This window comes from Emydura macquarii, unplaced genomic scaffold (genome assembly GCF_026122565.2).
Source record: "Emydura macquarii macquarii isolate MOO-44397 ecotype Brisbane River unplaced genomic scaffold, CSIRO-AGI_Emac_v2 contig_2676, whole genome shotgun sequence".
NCBI lineage: Eukaryota > Metazoa > Chordata > Testudines > Chelidae > Emydura > Emydura macquarii.
The window spans coordinates 5679500-5704101 of record NW_027132813.1 but is presented as its reverse complement, the minus strand read 5'-3'; the positions used below and the strand labels follow the sequence as shown (position 1 = coordinate 5704101).

General features: G+C 41.8%; 1 protein-coding gene across 1 annotated transcript; it reads right to left on the bottom strand.

The window, feature by feature from the left end:
- On the bottom strand, window positions 1-24517 carry SLC4A1AP (solute carrier family 4 member 1 adaptor protein). Its single transcript, XM_067564785.1, has 14 exons — window positions 23875-24517; window positions 19855-20047; window positions 18960-19082; window positions 18065-18125; window positions 17179-17318; window positions 16731-16891; window positions 15481-15550; window positions 10075-10264; window positions 9528-9639; window positions 8877-9102; window positions 7915-8004; window positions 6692-6756; window positions 3770-3842; window positions 1-2396 (listed from the first exon to the last, which is right to left on the bottom strand). The coding sequence occupies exons 1-14, from the start codon at window positions 24418-24420 to the stop codon at window positions 2347-2349; spliced, it is 2100 nt and encodes a 699-aa protein (XP_067420886.1). The 5' UTR covers window positions 24421-24517; the 3' UTR covers window positions 1-2346.
- Between the last annotated feature and the right edge of the window lie 85 nt (window positions 24518-24602).

The window sequence follows — 24602 nt, the reverse complement described above, 5'->3', positions numbered from 1 at the left end:
TGTCTTGTGAAACCATGAGACTGAACTTATGTTTAACATGTCATCAGAACCCAGAAACAATGCAATGTAGTCATGTTGGAAAGTGTACATGCACATGTATATACATATAGGCACACCCACCTGGGTATCAGAAAAAAAGTGCTTTTGACATTTCATTGCACTTAAATTCTCTCATCACTATGTTGAGAGCTTTTAACACTAAATGTCACACTTTAAAATCAGAATGTAAAAAACCTAGGACATTTTATAACGACATTAAAAGCATACGTATAATTGTTTGACCTGAAACAGCAGAATGTGTTGCTATGCACATTATCAGAAACTACTTCATGCACAGAGTTCCAAACCAAAATATCTTGAAGCCAGCTGCCCAGATATTAGGTGCTCAGAGGGCTTTAGGTAAGCCCTACACATTAAAATGTATTTGTCAGGTGAATACTTAACTGGATGTTTTGTAGCAAGGGAAAGTAATTACAATAATGAGGTAAACATGTGGCAGAGAATAGTGATTTAATCACGCGCTCTGCACAGGAAACAGCAGCTTTAGACAACTGGTTTTTGAATGCTGGAGAAAGCACTGTATGCTGGTCACATGATGGCATAAGCGGTGAGAACCAGTGTGCGGATACTGTAGCTTACTGTAAAGCAAAGACCCATCTCAACAGCTGGGTGGCTGAATGAGTGGGTACAAATTCACTCTTCCAGGCCAGGATTTGATTTTGAAGCCACTGGCATCAGTGTGGGTGCATTTTCAGATTTGTTATGGGGAGGGGGAGAATAATTAGGAAGGGGATACTTCAGAGGTCCAGAGGAAAGGAATTTGACGTAACGTAGACGGAAGAGACCGATGACACAGCACGGTCTGTGCTTCACTAGCTCCATCTGCAGGTATTTTCTCCTGAATTATGATTTTGAAAGAACTGGTAAGGGGACGCTGATGTGAATGGACTTTGGTTACTAGGGAGAAATACTCTCAACTAAATAGCGGCTTGAATGGGGGTGTATGAAAGGCATCTGCCCAAGCACACAATGCTGAAAAGTTAGAAAAGCCAAAACTATTATGACCATTCAGGAAACACATCTAATGAAAGAGGAAGGCGAAGAGACATGGTTGGGGTAAAATCTGTATTTTTCAAAGAAGAATTTGTATCTATAATACAAACACCACTGTGGCATTTTATAAAGCTACTTTACATGGGAATTGTTGGCTTGGTTTACATCTGTGGACAATTTAATCCAATATATTGTCTCAACAGCGGGCCAGTAACAATGCTTTAGAAGAAGGTGCAAGAAACTGCACAGTAGGCAGATGTGGGGTAATCTGGTTCCCTGAAGATCTCATCCTAATCACTAATAATTAGGAATTAGTTTAAGGAGCAGGTTTCATATTATATATATAAACTAGATATTATATCCCTTCCTATACTCTTTTTCAGCCTTAACTTGTATAATTCTGAATATTCTTGTTATCCATAGAGAGGTCCAATCTCGCTTTGGTTCTCACAAAATTGTTGGCTCCAACAACATTCTGTGGCAATGAGTTCCACTGCCTAATTATGCACGGAGAGAATTATTATCCTTTATCAATTTTGAATACATCATCTTTCAATTTCATCAAACTTCCTAATGTTCTTGTGTTATGAAACAGAAGTTCCTGATCTCCCTTTTCTAGATCATTCATCATGCTTCATCATCATGTCCCCTCATATTTGTCTCTTTTCAAGGGCAAGCAATTCAAATATTTTCAATTTGTTTTCATATGAGACTTTTCCATGCCTCTAATTATTGCATTTTTCTGAGTGTTCCCAGTCAATTTCATTCTGTGGTTTTCTTGCATTATTCACTGCTGAAGTGCTTGAGTTCCAAAGGGTTTTTCTTTTTTTGGTTAAAATAAATTTCCTTTGAAATAAAATGTTTTTATAAGACCTGAACTTTGGGTCACATTTTCCCTGACAATGTCATTTTATGTGTAATTTGTGGAGGCAAACATACTAGTGTTCTCATTTTTATTGTATAAAGCCAGCTTGGTCTCATTTTAATTAAGCTTGTAAATATAAAGCCCTCACAAGTCTAACATTCTCACACTGAATACAACAATTGGGACAACTACAGAAGGAAGAGGTGGAAAAATTTGTGGGCAAGGTTCAGGAATCCTTAGAAGTGTTTTAAAAACAAAGAACAAATTCAATGCTTGAAATAACTGCCAAGGTTGGTGCTGATGCCATTCAGTCTAGAACAACATCCAGGAAACCGATTCTTTCACCCCTCATTCAACTCTGTGCAGGAAGCTGTCCAAAGTAGCACAGTCCCTTAGACCTCAGAGCCAGTGTCCGAGACCTGTGAAGCTTAATAGCCATATTTTTCATTCAGATGAGTCTTGCCATCACCGCTTTGACCTGATTGACAAGAGACAAAAATATATATTTGCTCTTCCAAGATCAACTCAGAGCAAAGAATTCATAGGGTCTACAGAGAGCATATGTTTGACACACAGAAAGAGTATAACAACCCAGCCACTGAATACTACAATACTAGTCTCCTTCTGATACATGCTTATAATTCCTGGCAGCCTGGAGTCATGTGCCTTTACAAGACTACATAATATCTTTCCTGTTTATTTGGTTCCTCCAGTGTCCCCATTATGTCAGTTCAGACAGGAGACAAATCCTCCCATTAGCAGATGGAGACAGGAAAAGAGAGCTCCTGCAAAAAAGGAAGGTGGCTAAACACACCCAGTTCAGACCCTTTTCTGGTCACCTGAGCCAATAATTTTGCTTTGGTTCATTAGTTTTTGGTAGTGCTAGTGGAGTGCAGTCCTTTTGTTCACTTAGCTCTAGGTTAGAGCTCTCTTCAGTGAAGTTTCTTCCCCATCTCCTCCCTCTCGGAGGCTCACGAATGTTTTAAACCCCTAATTATCTGTAATTTTGAGTAAGACTATCATGAAACCATATGAAATCTAATCTATGCACTTAATATGAAAAGCTCTCTGAATAATCCATGCTCTCATTAAAAGAGTGTAACTGAAAATTCATTGCATCATTAAAAATAACCACAGAAGGTTAAATAAAACCATTTGAAGGTTAATTAGAAAAAAAGTTAATCTTTACCTTTCACCCTCCACACAAATTGGATTTGTTCCCACATTAAAAGTCATTCCACATGTCTAAGTTAACAAGGTTTGTCTCTCCAAAACATGTGATATGAGTTGTAAGAAGATTTGTGTTTCAAAGTTTTGGCTAAAGGATCTACGAGAAGTTTTAGAGGACCAATCCCAAAAGGTGCTGAATACCCTCTGGTCCCTGTGAATTCAGTGAAAGTTGAGGATGCTCAAAACCTTACAGGCTTTGATCTCCCCTTCAAATAATAAAACCACCATCATCACAATGTGAAAGGAGACACTGAAAAGAAAGTTTGCATTGGCACTCATTGTCTCTTGCTAGGAGACTCCTGCCACAGCTGAGGGATAGACAGAACTAGATGGCAGCTCTCTCAAACATGTTGCAAAAATTAGAAGTATACTGCAAGGGTGAAATATCTTTTTGTTTGCTTGGTGTAATGAAGCTGATGTAGAATTGCAACTAATAGTAGCATATGTAAGTGTGAAAAGTACATGTTTGTGTGACATCAATCCCAAATGCCAAGTATGTGTGAAATATCCATTCTGGTTGATTTTTTTTGGGGGGGGGCCATACTTCAGGGACCTCAGGACTACTTTGCAAATGGATTCCTGATTTATAGGAGTAAGAAGTTAGAGGAAATTGCTTGGTACCTGCAGGAGGCATCCACACACAGTAATCTGGGTCATCTTCTGGGTACTGTGAGGAGGAAAGTGCTTGCTGGAGCTGCAAAAAATAAAAATAAAAATGAGAAGATATTTTTAAAGATACAGCATTCCTAGCATAAAGTTCCAAAGTGTTTCAAAGAGTCATTTTAAACTCAAGGAAGTGATGTGGAAAGAAAAAGCTACTGAGAGGTGGGAGCAGTTTCCCTACTCTGAAGAGTCAATGAGGAGACACAACAGGAGTGCAGAGGGCGGGTAACATAGCCGGTCCCAGAGCAGACATAGAAGGACACAACTCCACTCTCCAGTATAGCCTTGAAATCCCCAATAAAGTCAGTAGGAGTTGAGTGTACTAATAAGGGCAGAACTGCTTATCTGTAATGCCGTTCAGTGCAACAAATAATCCGAAACACAGGATTGTCTCCAGGGTGTGTGCAAGCTAAGGTTACAATGAAAATGCTATTTTTGTATTTGCTGACTCTTGAGGGTTTAAATTTGTAAGCTTAATGTTACATTAGTGATAATTTTACATTGAATTTACCTGTTTAAAGATTCAGGTGAGAATTTCAAGAGTGCCTAAGTGATTAAGGAGCAAATTCACACTGAAAAAAAATTGTATTAAGGCCAACACTTTCAAACGTGAATGCCTGAAGTCAGGCTGTTAAATAAGAGTAGCCTGGTTTTCAAAGGTGATGAACACTTCCAGCTCCCACTTGTGACTGCTATGTGCTCCTCAAAAATCAGCCTGTTTTCATCCAGACAGTTTAAATATGAAGATAGCAAGTTAAGGTTAGGCATTTAGGTTTGACAATTTTGGGCCAAACCACTAATCTCTCAACTGCTTTCATCTTTTACTTTCACAATTATGTAGCCAAAATCTAACAACTCCATACTGAAATACTGATAACAACTTAAAAAAAAATCACCTATATTTAAAGTCTTTAAATCATGTTTTGAGAACTTCAGTAACACAGCCAAAGGTTAGGGGTCTATTATAGGAATGGGTGGCCGAGGTTCTGTGGCCTGAAACATGCAGGAGGTCAGACTAGGTGATCACGATTGGTCCCTTCTGGCCTTGAAGTCTATATTTACTAAACAATGATTTTATGTGCTGGTTATTACTTAATGCCTTAACACGGCCCTAACAGCATGGTCAAAGCAGTTTTTCAGTCCCTCGGATCGGTTTTTAATTTTCTAACGTTAACCTGGATTTGAGACCAATGGGAGATCTAGCCTCCTGGAAAGTGTCAGCATGCAAAGTTCAACTAAAATCTTTTCATAAGGAGAAAAGTTTTTTTCCCCCGTTTTGCATAACTCAGAAGTGAGTAAAAAGATTTTTCTCAAACTTTTTAAAAAATGCTACCTTTGGGCTGAAACCCATTATGGGAAATATGAATCAATAGGAGAATTTTTAAAAGACAGCATGTGCAAAAAGTGGTTTGGAATGGCGTGTGAAGATAACCTAACAAAGGTATTTAGTATTATGAGAATGCTATAATATTAAAATGGATGGAATGAATTAGTGCTGGTTAAAGGTGCTGGCTTGACAGCTTGGAGACTGAAGCCCTCTAATTATCCACAGAAGAGGTATAGCATGGGTTGTAGCAATGCAAATTTATTGACACTTCTCTCACTAATGTGCTTCAACCTACATAGGGACAACCTCTAAAGGATGTTCCCATTCAGTCCTTGGCCTCTTTGCTGGGCTGCTAACAATGGAATCAATTAATGCCAAGGGAAGTCTTTTTTTGGATTAGCAGATCCTGCTAGTGGCCGATTGGCAGGTCTTTTTGCATCGCATAGCAATTTGTTTACACAGCATTCCCTCATCTACAAGATGTACAACCAGAATGTGCTACGTAGAAATTGCCACACTGGACAAACTTGTAGTCCATCTAGTTCAGTATCCTGTCTCCACCAATGGTCAGTACCAGATGGTTTAGAGCAGTGTTTCTGAACAACTGATCCATAGACCAGAGCTGGCCCCTGAGATCTCCCTGACAGAGTTTAGGAAGGCAGCAGGCCAGTCCCTGGTATCAAAAAGTTTGAAAAACACTGATTTAGAGGAAGGTACAAGCCCTTATGATGGTAAATTATGCAGTAATATGTTCACAGGAAAAGGTTCTTTCCAACTCGAGGCAGTAAGTGGCTGTCTTTATGCCCCAGAACATGGAGGGTTTCCCTCACAGATTTTTATCCTAGAAACAACTCTACCTTCCTTGTGAATGCACTGAAGGCTACTTACATGTTGGTTCCCAGTTACAATAAATCCCACCACACTAACAATGGCCCCTTTCCACAACTCCCAAAAGGATGAAGTTATATTAATGGCAAGACACATGGACTACAGAGGTGGCTCCCCAGATTTTTGTCCAACTGTACCAGTTTTCCAGACTAAGACCTCTGCTGTGTATGCCAGTGTGTGCAATGCGTCAGGCTAATCCACAATGAAGCTCTGCAGTCACAAAACCAGGACTCGGAGCATGCCATCTTCAATGGCAGGTTAGAGCACATACAAGCGAATGAGTGACTGGCAGAGACGCATCACTGTGACCCAGCACAAAGTGTTATCAATACAGTTGGAAAGGAAGGTTTCATGAATGGACTAAGGTTGTCTAGTTTCACTGTTGCTTCTAAGAATCTCTGCCATTACTGAAATTCTAGCGCATAGCTTCTTAGCGAGCACACACTGTGGTGACTTGCAATAATTCTCTGTGCCTCCTACAGCAGCAGTGCACCAGAGGGACTAGTCCCACACACAATGGAAGAGATCTCATTTTCACAAAGCTGCACTCCAACCAAATCACTGGCCCATTTCACTAATAGGGAATCTATTAAATTAGATCATAGACTCTTTGGAACAGGGATTCTCTTCCTGTGCATGAGACAGCTTCAAGTATCATTACTTACTCTGCTTGGGCCTTTAGCTTTCATCTTTTTCTTGGGGCTCTCTTCAAATTTCCTGCACCCAGCATCTGAGAGCGTGAAGAAACAAGATCTGTTTTATAGCACACCATGTACAAGCAGCACTATCAGAAATAAATTTACAAAAGGCCCATTAATCTTGTTGCACCAAAATTCAGTTCTTTTATCTGTTGAATAGGAGTCTACTGTTATTAATTTAATGAGATTAAATAAATTTAAGTGACAAACGTAGATTAATATATTCAATCCTCTGTCTGGAACTCCATATATCCACACTTGTAAGGAGATAGGACTTAATGATCTAGCAGGTCTTTTCCATATGTAGTTACTATAATGATAAATTCTAGTAGTCAAGCAATCTTCTCGCTGCAGATTATAAGAGGATACAATATTGAAGCTGGAGCATAGAAGCGCCCTGGACTTTGGGCATCAAGTGTCTGTACATTGTACCATGAAGACAGAAAGCAACTTTAGGAAATACATGGAACCAACATACAAAAATGCCACTTTGCTGGGTACAGGAATATCAGTTAGTGGAAGAGAACAGCGAGGGAGCATGTGAGATGGATAGATTTGACTCTCCTGCCATTTAACCTAAGTGACTCAAGATCTCAATCTCTTGTGACACTGATATTCTCCCCTATGACACAATAAAAGGACAGTCTCCCTGAAGAATCTTAGGCTTTTCAGGTGGGAGAAGAGAGAAGAAGAATTCATACAGGTCTCTTGTAAATGTTTTGCATGCTAAGTCAGGCCTTGATCTTGAGCATCAGATGGATTTCTGTAAAACGCATGATGACATTTATTCACATGCATTTCCCCTCTATAATATGACTACTTCCTAAGACAAGACAAGGAGGAGGAAAAGTGTGCATCGTTTTCTACACTTGGTTCTTCCTCACAAGATCCTGTTGTCACGTTACTGTGTTAAAATAATTTTGTATTTATAGTGTCTTTCATCTAAGGAACAAAGCACTTTACAGATTTGGAGGGGCGGGAAGAACTGAAACAGAGGCAAAGTGACTTGCCCAGAAGTCACACATTTAGGCTGTGTCACAGAGTTGATAACAGCCCTTACACCCACTGCTTTAAATACTACACAATGCTGTTTCCTTTTGCTAATTTGTGTGGACAATAGCTCCTTTGGATACATTTTTAAGTCCATAAGTTCCTGCAATGATTGTTGAGTCCCACATTGAATTGCTCACCTTGAAGCTTCTCTTGTGACAAGTCTACCTGATATTCATTTTCAGGTGTCTTTAACTCCTTGCTGGTGGGCTGAGACCAAAAACAAATCCCTGTGAAAAACAGCCAAAGTCAACACAATACACTTATCAGGCATCCTAACAAGTAGAGCACTAGTATTACTAGCATACTAGGGTACATTTAGCTATATTCCTTTCAGCAATGACATTGAAATAAAGGGACACTTCTCTCTAACCATCCAAAGAGATTTAACGTAGCAAGTCTATTTCAATGCAACATTGGAAAGAGAGTTTAATTAATCCATAAAGCCAGTTTAAAAAAATGTACAGTTCTAACAACTACTTGGCCATATTGCACATGATACTTATTAAAGCAAGGAGGCAGAGTTGCGAATATGAGGGAACATAACTAACTGCAATATTATGGTTGAGTTTTCACATGCACAGAGTTGGTAAATGCAAAAAAGAATTTGAATTTTGATATAAGCTACATAGAGACAGTCAAGATCCTGCCCTTACTACTTTTAAAATATTTTTCTCTTCATAGTTTATAAACCTTTAAATGAATTGTTACACTGAAATTTGTTTTCTTTTGAATAATCCTCCCTTCCAACATTGCCATGTACTAGTTTATTACTGTAAGACACTCACAACGTATGGCCTGTCATGAGCCTCAAAGATTTCTTTTTCTTATCTTATCTTTTTTCTTAAACCCAAAATGACAGGAAATTTGCTATTGTGCAGAGTTTTGATACAAAACCAGGTAACACTCAGTTTTTTCTTGGATTTGTTTGTGCCCCGAACTCTGAACTCACAGGCACAAAGCTGTGGAAAGGAAATCTGCGAAGTGTCACATGAACCTCTGTGAAGCAAACCTCCAGAGTTTTGTGCAACTCTGAAAAATCCAGTAGTTTATACTCACATAACCTAATGCAGAGAAAAGGGAAAAAGCAGTTACTGTTTACCCTGGGTGGGTTCCAGATTCTTGCTAGGAGAACTGGCAAGAAGACTAGTCTCTTCTTCTTCTTCTGTTGCCATTTTCATTTCTGTTTTTTGTGTCCCGCTGTTTGCTGCTTTGATTTCCTGCTCTTCATTTTCATCCTCATCCTCTTCTTCTTCCTCCACTTCAGGTCCATCATCTTTCATTTTTAACAAGCTTTCAGGTATATCTGGACGCTTGACAGGCAACTTCTGTGGCATAAAAGCAAACCGATGTAGCAGTGCTTTGGTAATCTGGTTATGGGTGCTATAAAAAACCCTAAGGTATGTATATAGGTTGATATAGAATGGCCACAGACAGACAAGAGAGGACAAAGCATGTGTGTTCCAGTCACAGGAAGAACTAGGAAAGAAGTACCAAAGGGATGAAGAGCTGTTTGATCCTAGGGAAAGGTATCATTGAAGGTGAAATTGTAGAGGGAAAATAGACACAGTCACTGTCCCCAGAAGAGCATGACACAGTCCCCTGATTCAGTCATATTGGGAATTAAATCAATAATGCATTTAAACTTAGCTAAAAGGCCAAGAAGAATGGAAAAGAAAGTGAAAGGAAAGCCAATGACTTAAGGAAACGAAAGCAAAGAATACCTTAAAACTGGTCTCTTTATTCAACTTACCCCTAGGCTTCCAGTTTTCAGTTTGAATTTTCTTCCGCCTTTCATTGCACCAAAGAGAGGCAATGTTAGCTTTTTAGGCTTGCTCTCTATTCCCAGACCACAACTCCCAGTCCTAATAAAATTAGATACAAAGAAAAGCGATTAGCACATGCAAAGCCTAGGGTAAATACCTGAACATCAATCTGTTCTATTTAAGAACCAAAACTCTTGTGGAACAAAGGTGATCCTACGAAACAAGGACTCAAACCCCTGCTGTGGGATCCTTTTGTCTGAAAGGTTAGTGAGAAACGCCATTGTGCATGCACACACACTAAGCAAGTGTTGATTTTACTGCTTTAACTCAATTGTTGGTGTGTGTGTCTCTGCAGCATTCCTGTGACATGGCAATGGTTCAATGGCGCACTGACAGGTCAAAGTGACATATCAGTTATAGTACAGGAGGTGGTACCCCTCGTATATTTTGCTCCTTCTACATTTTGGCAGCATTCTACTTGCCAGGACAGTGCAATTTCACATGGACAATATAAGATTATTGCTGTAGACTCACTGGGGCTTCAGCTCGGGCAGTTCTGCAGGCTTAACAATCTTTATTAATCCTTTCAGTCTCTGCTGTTCTTTCCTCAGTTCAAAGGTCCGCAAATGAAGCTTCTTCCTCGTTATGCTGTCTAAGGAGTATCCTGATTTTATTTCAGTCATGAACTCATCCAAGGAATCCTGAGAAGCCAGCTGGGACTGGGCTGGGCAAGATGATTTAAAAAATACACATCATGGTGAGGGGGGGGGGAGGAGGAAAAAAAAAAAGAAAGATGAATTTCATATGCACCAACTTTAACCTTTAAAGACTGCAAAGTGTGTGATGGGAGCCATATAAGTACCCAAGACAGCTAATTGGCTAAGACACCACCCCCTCTGTGAAACCTCACGGTTCAGTTAAACAATGAGCCAAATTTGTCCCTGGGGAACAATTCAATGGACTTTCCTCAAGGATTAATTTGATTCAATACAGCTTAGTTTGTGTAAATCCATTTCTGAATTTGTGAAAGTTATTAACTCAAGTAATCACTTCCTTCAAGTTTGTAAGTATTTTCTGTCTTAGAGAAATATTATTTAATTTGTGACTCCTGTTCAGACAACCTTACATACTGTTACTCTAGCAGCGTTTTTTAATTGGGAAGGCTGATTTATATTTCGGAAAACAAAGGCACTTTTTTTTCTCCCCAAGATGAGAGTCCATCTCTGTAGACACTTCTGATCTCTCCCATACATGTAGAAATAAAAGTTGTTTCTTTTGTGTCTCAAATTTTGTTTCATTAGGCTTTAGAGCCTCAGGTTTTTCCTGCTAATCTCTGATTTAGCAAGGATCAGAAAAATTATTTTCCTGGATTTTGACAATGCTACCAAATTTGCATATTTTGTTTGAGTTGTGTCAGAGGCAGTCAATGAAGAGAACTAATTCTGTGTTGCCAGAATTTCTGAACCCTTTGTTGTCAGGTAAGAATTTCTGCCTTATTTTTATTATTATACACTATGCTAAAGTTGGGGGCAAACTTGAATCTTTGTATTTGTATGATTAGATGTGTTGTAGGTGTGTTTGTACACAAATATGTAATTTGCAAATTTTTAAGTCCCAGCCCTAATTATAAGCAAGCCCTAAGTATTTTAACTCCCAGCCCTAATTAACTGAGTCTTAATTATAAGTCAGAATTTGTTGAATGTAATTAAAGCTGACTTTTTTGTCTTTGTTTAAATATTTTGTGATGAGTATACTTCTGAAAGTGATTGTAAGGAGCTATTAAGTATTCAAAAATTCCTTCTAATTATGCAAACATTTATAAAAGGCCACAGTTCATAAATTGGATATTTTTGATATAGAACAAAACAAAAAAGTTTAACACACACACACACACACACACACACACACACACACACACAAAAGCTGTAGCAGCATGTAACAGCAATTACTCAAAGATCACTTAGTTAACAGGATGCAAGGAATTATTATTATTTGGTATACCCTCTATTTGCACTAACTTCCCTCAGGAAGATGACATGGCAACATTAATAAAAATGTATTGTAAGTAGTCCAGCCAAAGGAGCTCTTATTACGTCAATTTTTGTCATAGATAATTAATAACTTTATACTGTATGAATCAGGACAAAAGCAATCCATGAACTGACTGTCTGAACCTTTTAAATTGTATGTCAGTATTCTCCCTTATGTGCACGATGCCTATAAAGTAACCTTGAATTAAAGATATATAGATATATCGATAATATAGATACACACACAGCACTTTTACTACTAAACTCACACACATGCTGCACTATCGTATGGATTAATCCATTCTTAAAGAGATGTTTGGCATATCACAAGATTAGGGATCTGAACTTTACAGTAAGCCAGTGAATAGATATGCATGCATTAGACTCAAAAAGATCCTGATCTGAAAAAACCCTGGAGAAGTCAATGGGCATTTGGTGTTCAGCACCTCACAGGATTGGGCCTGCAGTTGGGCACAATGGACCAACCCAGAAAATGGATACATACAACCCTACCCCAATTTAGGATGGATTAATTGTCTCCGCCTAAAGTGCTGCCACCATTTCAACACAGAGACTCAAAAATGTGTCAGTTCCAGCATTGGATGGCAGCTACAGAGGGCGGCATTGTCCCACATAAATACAGCTTTGGATAAACCAGTCTGTTCTCTGGTGAGCAGATCCACAGCAGAATCTATTACCTCAGTATCACAAAGGGAATCTCTACCCCACTGTTGCTTGAGGGATCAAATTTCCCAAGCTGAGGCCATGGAGTGCAGTTTACAGTTTTGTTCTTAGGATGTGATATCTGAAATAGCTGCAATTGCTGGGAGATTAAAATTAGACATCACGAGGAGGAGGATTAATCATGGATATTGTATTTTATATTACAGGGACTAAAGCTCTAAGGCCATCTATTTCACAATCAGCTCGTCCGTTAAGAGGAGCATTATTGCTAACAAAAAATAAGACTGAAAATCTCTGTGTATTTGATTTTCATTCAGCTGCACTGAACTATGAGAGAGTTATCAAGCTTCCCCATCAGTAGTTAGTTCAAAATGCCTTGAGAAAGTAATCTGTAAACCTCTATTGATGTCTTTCTGACAACCACTTAATCTCTACAAAAGTGCTGGGTAAGAGGTGCAGTCAATCACTCATCCATCCTTCTACACTGCTGCTCTTACATGCCAGGCATGTAATCACTTAGAGAAAGCCAAAGCTTTATCAGGTTTCACAACCTTACGTGCTGTAATAGTATTGACAGACTACCAATACAATGACAAAAATCACCCATACAGCCAATACAAGGATTAAAATAGACTGTTCAGTGATCCAACACTATTCTATCCTGGTCCAGTGTCAGGAAAGCATTGTGAAACTGAGGTACCAAAGTAGTCCCAATATTGTTTCAAAGTAAGGTCCAATACCTCAAAGTCTACTAGGTCTAGCAATAAATGCTGGGATTCCCAGTTTTCCAGTGGCATAAAGGATTCATATCCACTTTGGTGACTCAAGACACGTTGGAATTAACAATACTCCACAGATTAACATCTTGTTCTTCCTTTCCCCACTATCAATTGCAATATGATTTAGCAGCTATCTTGAGAAGTAATAATGCTAGAAACAAATGCCTTATACCAGCGGTTCTCAACACCCCCCCCCCCCAGTACCACTCGGGGAAAAAAGGGGGGGGGGGGCTTTTGGCGACGGTGCGGTTACAGGGGGGGGAACAATGCCCTCCGCCGAAACCCTCCGCCATTTGCCCCTTTTCGGCGGCAGGGATTCGAGAGGGTGGCTGGGTAGGCCGGACATCCAGCGGAGGGGAGGGGGCGGGGGGGGGAGGGAGGGAGATGGGGACTTTCGGCGGGGGATTCGGCGGTGCGATACGGTTCACGTACCACCCAACCTTCTTCAGAGTACAACCGGTGGTACGCGTACCACCAGTTGAGAACCGCTGCCTTATACCATATGAAAACTTGGGATCCCAGCTCTCAAACAATATAAGGTATTAATTTCTACCTCTAATTAATCATTAGCTAGCTACTGCTAAAGTCATGTGGGAAAGATGGCCGCAGAGATACTCCACTGAGAGACCAGTACAAATGCTTTCAGAGTCAGTAAGATTTTTCCAACCAGTAGTCCTGGGCAAATGACCAGAAACAAAATAGTTGATCCAAACTAGCATTAGTGTTGGGTTGGTTTACCAAAATGAAATAGCTGACCATATCATGCAGACATAAAAGTATCGCTACCAAACTGAAATATATCACCCCTGGCAATCACTACAATTCTCAGAGAACTCTTGCTAAACACAGTGAAGTCCCACCCTTTGTTTATGCAAACTATTTCTAGTAGAAAATGTATAAACAAAAATCTCAGTAAATTTCCTCCAGATATCACCTTGCCCCACAACACACAGCCTACAAGTACATTTTGTCTCAACTTTTTTCATGTGGACTTTTGTTTTGTTTAAAGAAACCGTGTCCATTTTAATTTGAAATTCAGCTTACAATTTAAAGGCTGTTTATTCAACTTTTTAAAAAATTCCCTTTGAAGAAAACAAGGGTGGGGAAGGGAGGTTTGCACTTCCTTGCTACATTATCAAGGTCTTTTGGGTGGGCCAAAGAGCAATGCCACCAAACGTCCTTGGGAATGCACCTATCTGTTGCCTCCTTGGGTTCACTTGTTGCTAAGGATAAATACCTGCTTGCAGAGCCTGTGGAAGAGAATCATCTCCTTCCTCCCTGCTACAACAGCACAAGAGTATGATGCAATTGACCATGAGGAAGGCAGTGTAACTGACTACTCAACAAATGCTGTCAAATGTACAAAGTAAATCTGAAAAAAGACAAAAATATGCTTTCCCCTCTGATCTTTCAGTTCTAGTAACCTTAGCAATTACTGTAACAAAAGAAGGCAATGGAATGAATGTAGGATTTGCAATGGAATGTAGGATTTTTGAGTTGACAGTGTCCTTTTAACTACCCCTATGAAATGCAAGAGCACATTACATGAATTTGTGTCTGCCAGTATTTGCATATACCTATATTCAGGGGTCATTCCACAAGAAGCCCTGAAGACAGACCCTTTAGTTTCCAAAATACGTTTGCAGATAAGAGGGTTGGTGAAAGTTCTCTAGGATACCCTAAGCTATTTCCCATAGAGTCTCAAAAACTTTGCCTAGTAGTGTTCCTCACTTCAAGGACGTTAGATTTGATTTGAGTTATGGAATATGACCATCTCATCTGACAGTAGCTTTCCCCTTCACTATACACACCCAACCAAGAAGGGGCTCCCCTCCAACCCCAAATGAGCAAGTCTGGAACCCAAACTCTGATCTTGTGTAGCAGCAAGTTGCAAATTCAGACAGACAGACACAAGGTCCCAAACTTCAAGTATTTTCACTGTGTACTTTTCAATTTTTCTTCCCTTTTTTACATCTGCAGTGATGAAGATGACCTGAATAGAGGTCATCTGCAATTGTAGAAGCCTTTGGTCTTTTGCCCCATGCAAAAGGATTTGGAGGTTGCAGAAGAATTATCTTCAAATTCAGTTAGTTTCACAAATGTAGTTAACAATGAATACTAGTTTACCTTGTTAAACTCACTTAGCTTGTACATCCTCCTCCCCTTACCTTAGATGTTATGTACCGTTAGATCCCCTGCATTTGTTATTAATGAATAACTACGTCCATAGTGGATACTGTTTGATCCTGTGTACTGGATTAAGTACTCTCTTTGGAACTGGTGTGAAACAAAAGCCAGGTCAATGACCTGGCAAGATTGCCCGCTTCTAGACTACATTCCTCCATTTTCATTTAGCAACTACACGTAAAACATATATACAAACTATGCCCTCTCCCCACACTGCTCTCTAAAGCAAGCTCTTCAATCAGAGATATTTGGTGCCTTACCTTTCCCTGAAACCTTCAGCTTCTCTGCTATCTCGGAAAGTTCTTTTTCAGCTGCATTTAACTTTGCAACCTATGAAGAGCCACACAAATAAAAAACATTTTCATTTAAAGATGCTTTTAAAATAAGTTATTCATAAAACTAATATTCTACCACATTATCTTGTCTTTATATTGCTGATCTTTGGCCAGGAGATTACTGGCTCAGAGGACTGATTCTGCTTCTAAACAATTTTTCATCTCTTTTATATGCTATCCTTATCATTATCTTCCTGAAGCATCAAAATGTGCAGATGCCTATGTAACCATGTAGTATTATTGTTACCCTTGTCCTTCTTTCTCACACCCCTTGTCCGAGTATGATCCTCACTTTGTCAAATCAGGCTCAATCCAGGTTATATGTTCTTTGAAGCAGGGACCAGATCAGCTTGTTTTGGGAAGTACCATGTGCACTTCTGACACTTGGAAATTATGTTCTGATGGCCTGAAACTGTTTCTGTGTGTCTTTGTTCTGATACTCAATTCACCCACTCTCTGCCCTGTCCAACAGAAGGAAAACTGCACAGGCATTTCCCTTCTGATAGGCGATCAGATGAAAATTACCACAAAATATTTTCAAAGCTCTGATCAACAAAGCTGAAAATTCTTTTTGCCTCCCCTAGTTTGTGCGCTAGAATTTAGGGCTGATGCCAGATGACTGATAGGCCTGGGGACTGAAGTCCTCTATCCACAGAACAGGCATCGAGCAGATAGCAGCAGAGCAAACTTCTGCAGGGCTGCCTTCCCCGTATGTCTCAAGCTTAAGCAGGAGCAGCTCTAAGGTGAGAGGGTTTGCTCTCCGTGCCCAATCAATCCTTCATCTCTTTGCTGAGGCTGCTAGCAGGAGTCAAGTTGAACCAATAGTGATGGCAGTTTCTGTGATGTACACACCTGTTCACTCAATTAGACTGGGACCACAAGCTAAGTGCACATATGCTACTGAAATGCTGGTAGCTCCATGCATATGCCAACACCAATCTTCTATTCTCCAAGCCTTCAATTCTCCTAGCCTATGGACACTGAGCCCTACTGACTGCACCCCAGGCTGACCAATTGGTAATTACAACTCTTATATGACTGGATCAAAGTACTGTCTAGTACAGAACAATTTAAAATTCTTTAGATCTTTCTTCCCAGCAACAGTGAATGCAAGATTGATTATAGCCTGAAGCCTTCAATGTCCTATCTAGCTGTTAACCTGAGGTTCTTCTTACCAGTGAATCAAAAGTCTCTGGCTTCTCTTCTATCTTCCCAGCTTTTTTCATTCTGTTCAGTCGTTTCTTTTCAACAGCTCCAGTTCGATCAAGGAAGGTGTCATCATCACTGTCATAAAAGTCTTCCTCTTCCCAGTTCTTTGCTTTCCTTTTGCGGGATACTGAGAAGAGTGAGGGAAAAAGGCGAGGAAGCAAAAGAGTTAAAGCTTTTGAAAAAGAGAATGGTTTGAAGCCAGTCATCTACATCACTGATTTAAGCCTACCTACCCTAGTTAGATATTTGTTCATTTATGTAGTACTAACACATACACCAGTGAATGCAAGATTAAATAGACATTGTTTAAATTAACCCAAGGCATATGCAGCAGACTCATGCTTTCTTGGCAACTAGAAGCTCCCCAGAGAACATCTTCTAAATAGCTACCAAAGAACTTGACCAGTTACCAACCTGCCTCTTGCCGCAGCACACCCCTAGCATCCAGTATCCGGCAAGCTTCCAATGCACACTGTATCATTGCTTCCTTTTTCTTTCCTGAATGGATAGCCTCTGCCACCAGCTGCTTCCCCGATGCATCATCCACAGGCAACCTATTGAGTTTAGAGGGTTACAGAACAGCTCTGAGACACTGCTATGCTACTACGTTCGTTACTCTCCCTTCTTCCCTCCTCCCCCCTCCAATTTCTTTTTTGGTAAATATTTTCATATTACAATATTTTACAACACTAGTCAAAACAGTTAGTTTCCAAAAAACATGCAGGCAAATCTTTAACTAGCTTGAGGAACAGGACTTCCTACATCCAATCCCAGGCCATACCAAAACAGCATTCTCAACATGTTATAAGCCATTCCAAACTATTCTGTCTGATCATAAGATATCAGACTTAAATATCACATCATTCTGATTACTACCTTATTTTCCCCTCCCCAATGCCAACATGATATTAGTGGCCTCTCTGAAGAAGCTCTGATGCTAGAAACCATTTTTATACCATTTTATACCATCTGAAAGGCTGGAATCAGATTTCAAATAGTACAAAGCATGACTTTCTATCTCCGTTTGTGAGATACTGCTAGTAAATTCTTCCCCTCATAATATTTCAAAAATTGTTGTGTTTCTCAAAGCAGGGATAATTGAGAGTTATCGCAATTTGATGTTCCTGGAGGATGGAAAATAGGAAAGCAAGAAAGATTGGGGGAAAGACTACAGACACTGAACTGGATAATGATCCATGCCCTTCTATTTCAATTTCAATGCTTAAGCCTAATCTCATTTTGGTCTCAGTTGCAGATGGAAAGCCTCTAACTTCAGAAAGTTAATGCGCAGTGTACATACTTAACCTTGCAGAGCCAGGTATTGTGTCCATGGTCATCATATTCATACTCTAGTTCTTCTCCTGCACAGGAAATAAAGAAAAGAGCAGCTGCCCAAATTGTATTAACCAGCAACCACTACTCATGGTAGGGGAGGATAGCGAGGATTAAACAAAAGAGGGAAAATAACCACTTTTCTGCATGATACTCCCCTGCTTAAACATCAACGGATTGGATTTGCTCTTAGCCACCACATCATCCCGGACAGTTGGTTATCCACTGTGACCCTAAGTTCTTTTCTGAGTCACAGCTTTTCAAGACACAGTCCTCTATCATCCCAAAAGTGACCTGTATTCTTGATTCATCGTTTGTGATCTTGCATTTACTTGTATTAAAACACATGCTGCTAAAGTGAGCCGATCATATAATGAGATCCAAATCTCTCTATAGAACCAAGTTGTCATTATTTAACACTCCACCAATATTTGAGTCATCTGCAAACTTTACCAACATAGATTTTAAATATACGCCAACTTGTCACTACCTTCTGTTTCCGCTGCTGTAGAATACTCTCCTATAAAACCTCATGTCACAGAAACCATCCCCTAACCAAATAGGTCTGAACTGTGATGCCTCTGGATCCCTTAAACATTATTTTTGAGAGTTGGTTGTAGAATGGGTGTGTCACTCAAAAGTGATACAAGGTGCTTACACAATTCCCAGTCTGGGGAGCCAGAACAAAGTTCGAACTCTGAACTAAGGCCATGGGTCCAGAGACAAGAGTTTCAATACACTAGAAGAGAAAAAATCAGTTCCTACATTCCAAGTACAAGGAAGAGTGGGACAAGTATGGCATCACTGCATGCACCACTATGGGGAAATGCCCAGCTGACAAAGGACAGACACAATACACATACCTTCCCTATCAAAGAAACCCTGTAGTGCCTTCCTAGGATCCTTCAAATAAAAGGCTTCTTGCTCCTCCTGAAATTCGATGGCAATAGGGTTTTCTTCAACCTCATCTTCCTCTGCATCTTCCCCTGGAGGAAAGCATACACACAAGTGCAGATGAAATGGGAAAGGAGGTTGGGAAGAGATGGAAATAAAATTCAGCCTTCATTAGGATAAAAGATATGAGCCACAATAAGTTTTGCGTAACATTTACATTCTTCTGATGTTACCTTCACAAATTCACCTTCTTTTTACTAGTAAGATTAAGTATATAACAGTAGTTTATAATTTTAAAGACAAATATTAAAGTATTGGAACTGTAGCTATTTAAAGCTTTGATCTACTTTGTCAGATCGTGTAGATTGTCTTGGGAGGTTTGGTTTTCTCGAGAATTAAACCACAAATTAGAAAACCCAACCCTATTGCCGAATGGTCCCACAGATGCCAAGAAATTCAGAGTTAGGGCTAACTCCACTGTGTAGGGGTCTCAAGCAATTGTACACACTATATTTGTTGCAATAACATGCAAAAAACAGCAGAAGGATAGAGTGTAAACCTCAAAGCTTAATTACTTGTCCTTTTTGGTTTGAAGTCAGTCCCTTAAAAAAAAAAAACCCCACAACTTTTTTTTTGGGGGGGGGGGAGGGGGGAGGGAAGAGAGAAGTTCTGTCTCTTCCACTCACAAACTTACTTACATTAGTAATCCTTTTTATAAGAAGAAAATAATTTATTTCTGCAAAAAACCTCTCACTCATAATACACCACTGCAGATGGAATTCAATGCTTAGTTTTCATCTATCTTGCTGAAAAGGCTTTAGCTCTTATTTCAGCAACTTCATTCAGAGGTACAATGTCTCTTACCCATTCCCCACGAGCAACTCATATCATTACTCTGACTGCTCTGATTTCTTTTCTCTTCCTTGTTTTCTTCTTCATCTTCATCAGAGTCCTCGCCCAACATTGTCTTCTCTAACTTTGCCTGCTGCTGCTTGCGCAGAGCCTTCAGTTGAGTCACAGTTAGTTCCGACTCAGACTCCTGATCCTCCTCAGGTCCCTGCAGCACAAGACACAGACAATACCTTTAAAGAATGTGTCTGGAGAAGATACCATTTTCTAATAGAAAAGCAAATTATTACATGATACTATCAATCTCTTCCTAGAGTTTTCTTATTAGAAGTTCAGTTTACTGATTGTATTCCACATCCCTAAATCCCCTGCTACTGGGCACAGTTTTCACTTCCTGTTTACAGAAGAGCAGCATTACCATGCATGAACAGATGTAGCATTCAATCCTAGTTATCACTGCATTTTAATTGTAGGACAGGTGACCCTCTATATCCTTTAATTCACAAGGGTGTGGTTAAGTATGAGTGAGGGTACGATTTTGTCACGGAGGTCACAGATTCCGTGACTTTAACAGACCTCTGTGATTTCTTTGCTTTCAGTCCTGGCTGCAGGAGCAGTCTCTGGCAACCGGAGCGGGGTCAGTCCCCGGCAACCGGAGCTGAGGATGAGGCTGGACCAGCCCCCATGCCTGAAGCAGCTTGGTGGCCAGAGCAACGGTAGGGAGTGGAGCTGGGTCAGTGGCACTGGAGCAACAGCTGATGGTCAGCCCTTGGGGTGGCAGGACGTGGACTGTTAATTCCCCTAGGTATTTTTAGTAAGAGTCAGAGACAGGTTGCAGGCTTCTGTGAATTTGTATTTATTGCCCATGATCTGCCCGTGACTTTTACTAAAAATACCCATAACAAAACCTTAACCTTAAATACGAGAAACAAATGTTTATGAAGTGCTTTGAGGGCCTCAAAAGATCCTGTCACCACTACTTTTAATAATTTTTTTTTCCTGCGCTGTAAATAGGCACTAATGTTTTAGTTCCTAGAAATATCATACTGCTAAACTAGAATTCAAAATGAAACACTGATTGCTTTAGCTCTTTTTAATTTTAACACAAAAACCCAAAACACCCAATATAAACCAGTTTTCACTCTTAAATTTGATTCTTTAATTTAGATTACTTTAATAAATTCTGCGTTTGCCAAAGCACCACATGTAAGCTTTGCTGCGAAAATACATCTTTCCATGACATGCATCCTATTTTTTCACTGTAAATCTTGCTGAAAGAACTAAACACAATGAAGACAACAAAGGCACTCAGAATGCAATCTATACTACAGGACCACATAGCTAACTTTGAAAAAACAAATACTAAAAACAGAAAAAAAAAATTCCATCTAGCTTGATGCTCTGTTTCCAAGCAATGACAGGTACATAATGCTTCAGAAAGCGTTTTTTTCCATTTAATAATCAATCATTTGTTGCCTTAGGAGAGGTCACTGGGACCTTGCCCAGGCTGTTCACAGTAAGGGTACTGAAATGCTGACTATGACTGAGAAGATTGTTGAGAGGTGGACTTGTTGAGAGTGAGCACTTTGAGAAACTCGGTGGACATGTCCTCCTTTTAGGAGGCAGTGCCGGAAACCCCCAGTGGGATCGGATCTATTTCTGTTGATGAGGTCTCTGTGGCAAAGACATGGTATCATAGTTAACATGCCTCTTCAGTGTTGCGTGGAGGTACAGTACCTCAGGATTGGCAAACCAGGGTTGTGCTCCTGATCCTTAAGAAAGGAGACCAGAGGGTGTGTACCAACTACAGGTGGATCATGCTTCTCAGCTTCCCCAGCAAAGCCTATGGCAGGGTGTTGGAGAAGAGGCTACACCCATTAGTTGAACCTTGGATTCAGGGAGGAACAATGCGGTTTCCATCCTGGACGTGGAACAATGGACCAGCTCTTCGCTCTCTTACAGATACTCAAGGGGTCATGGAAGTTTGCTAACCTGGTCTACCTTTGTTTTGTAGACCTGGAAAAGGCTTCTGACCGTGTTCCCCAAGATGTCCTGTGAGAAGTGCTGTGGGAGCATGAGGTGCCAGTGCTGTGTGCTATTCGGTCCCTCTGTTCCCAGAGTGAGAGTTGTGTCCGCATTCTTGGCATTAAGTTGAATTCATTCAAGTGGGGCATTAGACTCCGTCAAGGGTGTGTCCTATCCCCACTCCTATTTGTGATCTTCATAGACAGGTTATCAAGGCGCAGTTGTGTTGGGGAGTGTATTTGGTATGGGGACTTGGAAGTGGCATATCTACTGTTTGCAGATGATATTGTCCTTGCTTCTTCAGACCGTGATCTCCAATGTGCACTCAAATGTTTCGCTGCCGAGTGTGAAGCTCCTGGGATGAGAATCGGCACCTCCAAATCAGAGGTCATGGTTCTTTCCCAGAAGAAAGTGGAGTGTTCTCTCCAGGTGAAGGAGCTGCCCCTAGTGGAAGAGTTTAAGTATCTAGGAGTCTTGTTCATCAGTGATAGTAAGCGGGAGCATGAGATTGATCAATGGATTAGTGCGGCAATGGCAGTGATGTGGGCGCTGTACTGATCTGTCGGGGTGATGCGGGATCTAAGTTTTCGGACGAAGCTCTCGGTTTACAGGTCAGTCTATGTCCCCTTCCTCAGCTATGGTCAGGAACGTTGGGAAATGACTGAAAGGATGAGACTGCAGGTACTAGTGGCAAAAAAGAGGTTTCTCCACAGGGTGGCTGGGCTGACTCTCCAAGATAAGATGAGGGGCTCGGCTATTCAGGAGAGCCTTGGAGTAGAGCCACTACTCCTCTTGATTGAGAGGAGTCAGCTGAGGTGATTTGATACGGATGCCCTTTGATAAGGCTTCCTTTGGAACTATACTGTGCATGTCCCACTGGGAGAAGGCCCCAAAGCCAACCCAGGACATGCTGAAGGGATTGTATCTTCCGGCTGGCCTGGGAATCCCCCAGGAGGAACTGGCACCTGTTGCAGAAGAAAGGGAGGTGTGGTCCTCCCTATTCTCCATGCTGCCACCACGACTCTCACCAGAAAAAGCCGCATAAAGGAGAAAAAGTAGAATCAGCCAAGCCAACTGCAGAGCATTATTCCAGGTGGTGAAGAAAATTCCTTCCCATTTCCCAAAAGTCATTAACTTAAGAAAATAAATTGTTGAAAGCTGGTCAATTATCAATGTTGCCAACTCTTGCAATTTTATCATAGCTTTTACAATGTTTAATGTATTTCTTAAAGCTCCAGCTCCTAGGCTCATGTAGACTCTCAGCTCTCTTTAAAAGTGAGTTTCTTGCCTTCACAGTTGCAAAGTAAAGCTTGAAAATGTGACCTAAGTTAACCCGAAAGGCTGAGAAGCCAGAAGATTTAATTAAGAGATTCACAAATATTTTTGAAAAGTCTTGAATATTAAGGGCCTAATTCATGAGTTTTGCACAGATGGGTTTGACACAGCTGCAATGGCAAAAAGTGAGTCAGACTATGTCTACACTTCGGGCAGCATGTAGAGCACAGGAACCACATGAGTAACTACATGCTGCAGTGAAAGGCAGGCTGCATCCACGCTTGTCACTGCAGTGTGTAGCTATGGGGTGACAATAGGCTGCTACACTGCTAAAAATAGTAGCACAGATGGGGAGACACGGTTTGGGTGCATAAAGCCCTGCAGGCCACATACCATGACCAGGAGTGCTGGAACCATTTGTATAGTGGGGGCGCTGCCAGCTATTGAACCAAACTATAAATCCTGTATATGATGGAAACCACTTCAAGCCAGGGTGTGCAGCAACAACCCCAGCATCCCTTGTTCCAGCACCCATGACTCTAGGTACAGGGCCATAGGGCAGTCTGCTCTACTCCTCAAAGCAGTGACTACACTGCTGTTCATATCTGCGCTAGCTGGGCCTCCAGTGATGCCCCTCCAGGTGCTGCCCCGTTCCCCCCCCATCTGACGCCTCCCTCCACCCCACCTGCGGGCAGGGCAGGGCAGGGCAGGGCAGGGGGCCCCACGCACACCCACCTGCAGGAGGAAGAGGCGGGAGCTGCCCCCGAAGCGCAAGGCGTGCCCGACGCGCACCCGGCAGTAGGTGCGGGGCGGGAGCCGGGCCTTGTTGAGGAAGGTGCCGTGGGTGCTGCCCAGGTCATAGACGTAGAAGCCGGGCTGGTCCCGGCCGCGGTACTGCAGCACGGCGTGGTGCCGCGACACGGACGGGTGCTCCAGGGCCAGGGCGCAGCCCGGCAGCCGCCCCACCAGGAACCAGCTCCCGCCCTCCAGGCGCAGGGTGCCCACGATGGCGCCGCCCTTCAGGGTCTCCAGCCCGTAGCCGGCCTCGGCCGGAGGGCAGCTGCCCCACGGAGGCTCCTGGTAGCTGGGCTGCGGGGCCGGGGCGGGGAGGGGACCCGAGCTCTGCTCTCGGGGCCGGGGCGGGATCTCCGCTGGCGGCTCCCCGTCCGGGTCCCGCGGAGCAGCAGCGACGGCGGCGGCGCCCACCTCCCTGCCGCGGAGCGGGGCCGGTCGCTTGAAGCCGCCGAGGTCGGCTCCCTCCTCCGCCGCCGCCGGCTCCATCCCGCCGGGCTGCGCGGCCGCCGTCAGCGACCTCGCGTGTCCGGCGCGAAACCTGCTCCGGGGCCGCTCGCGTTCCGGCCGCGCCTCCCCCCCCCCCCCCACCCCGCGCGCGGCTCGCGGGGGGCCGTTTCTACCCACCCAACGCCGACTGCATCCGGGTCACAGGTCAGCGGCTGCGGGCG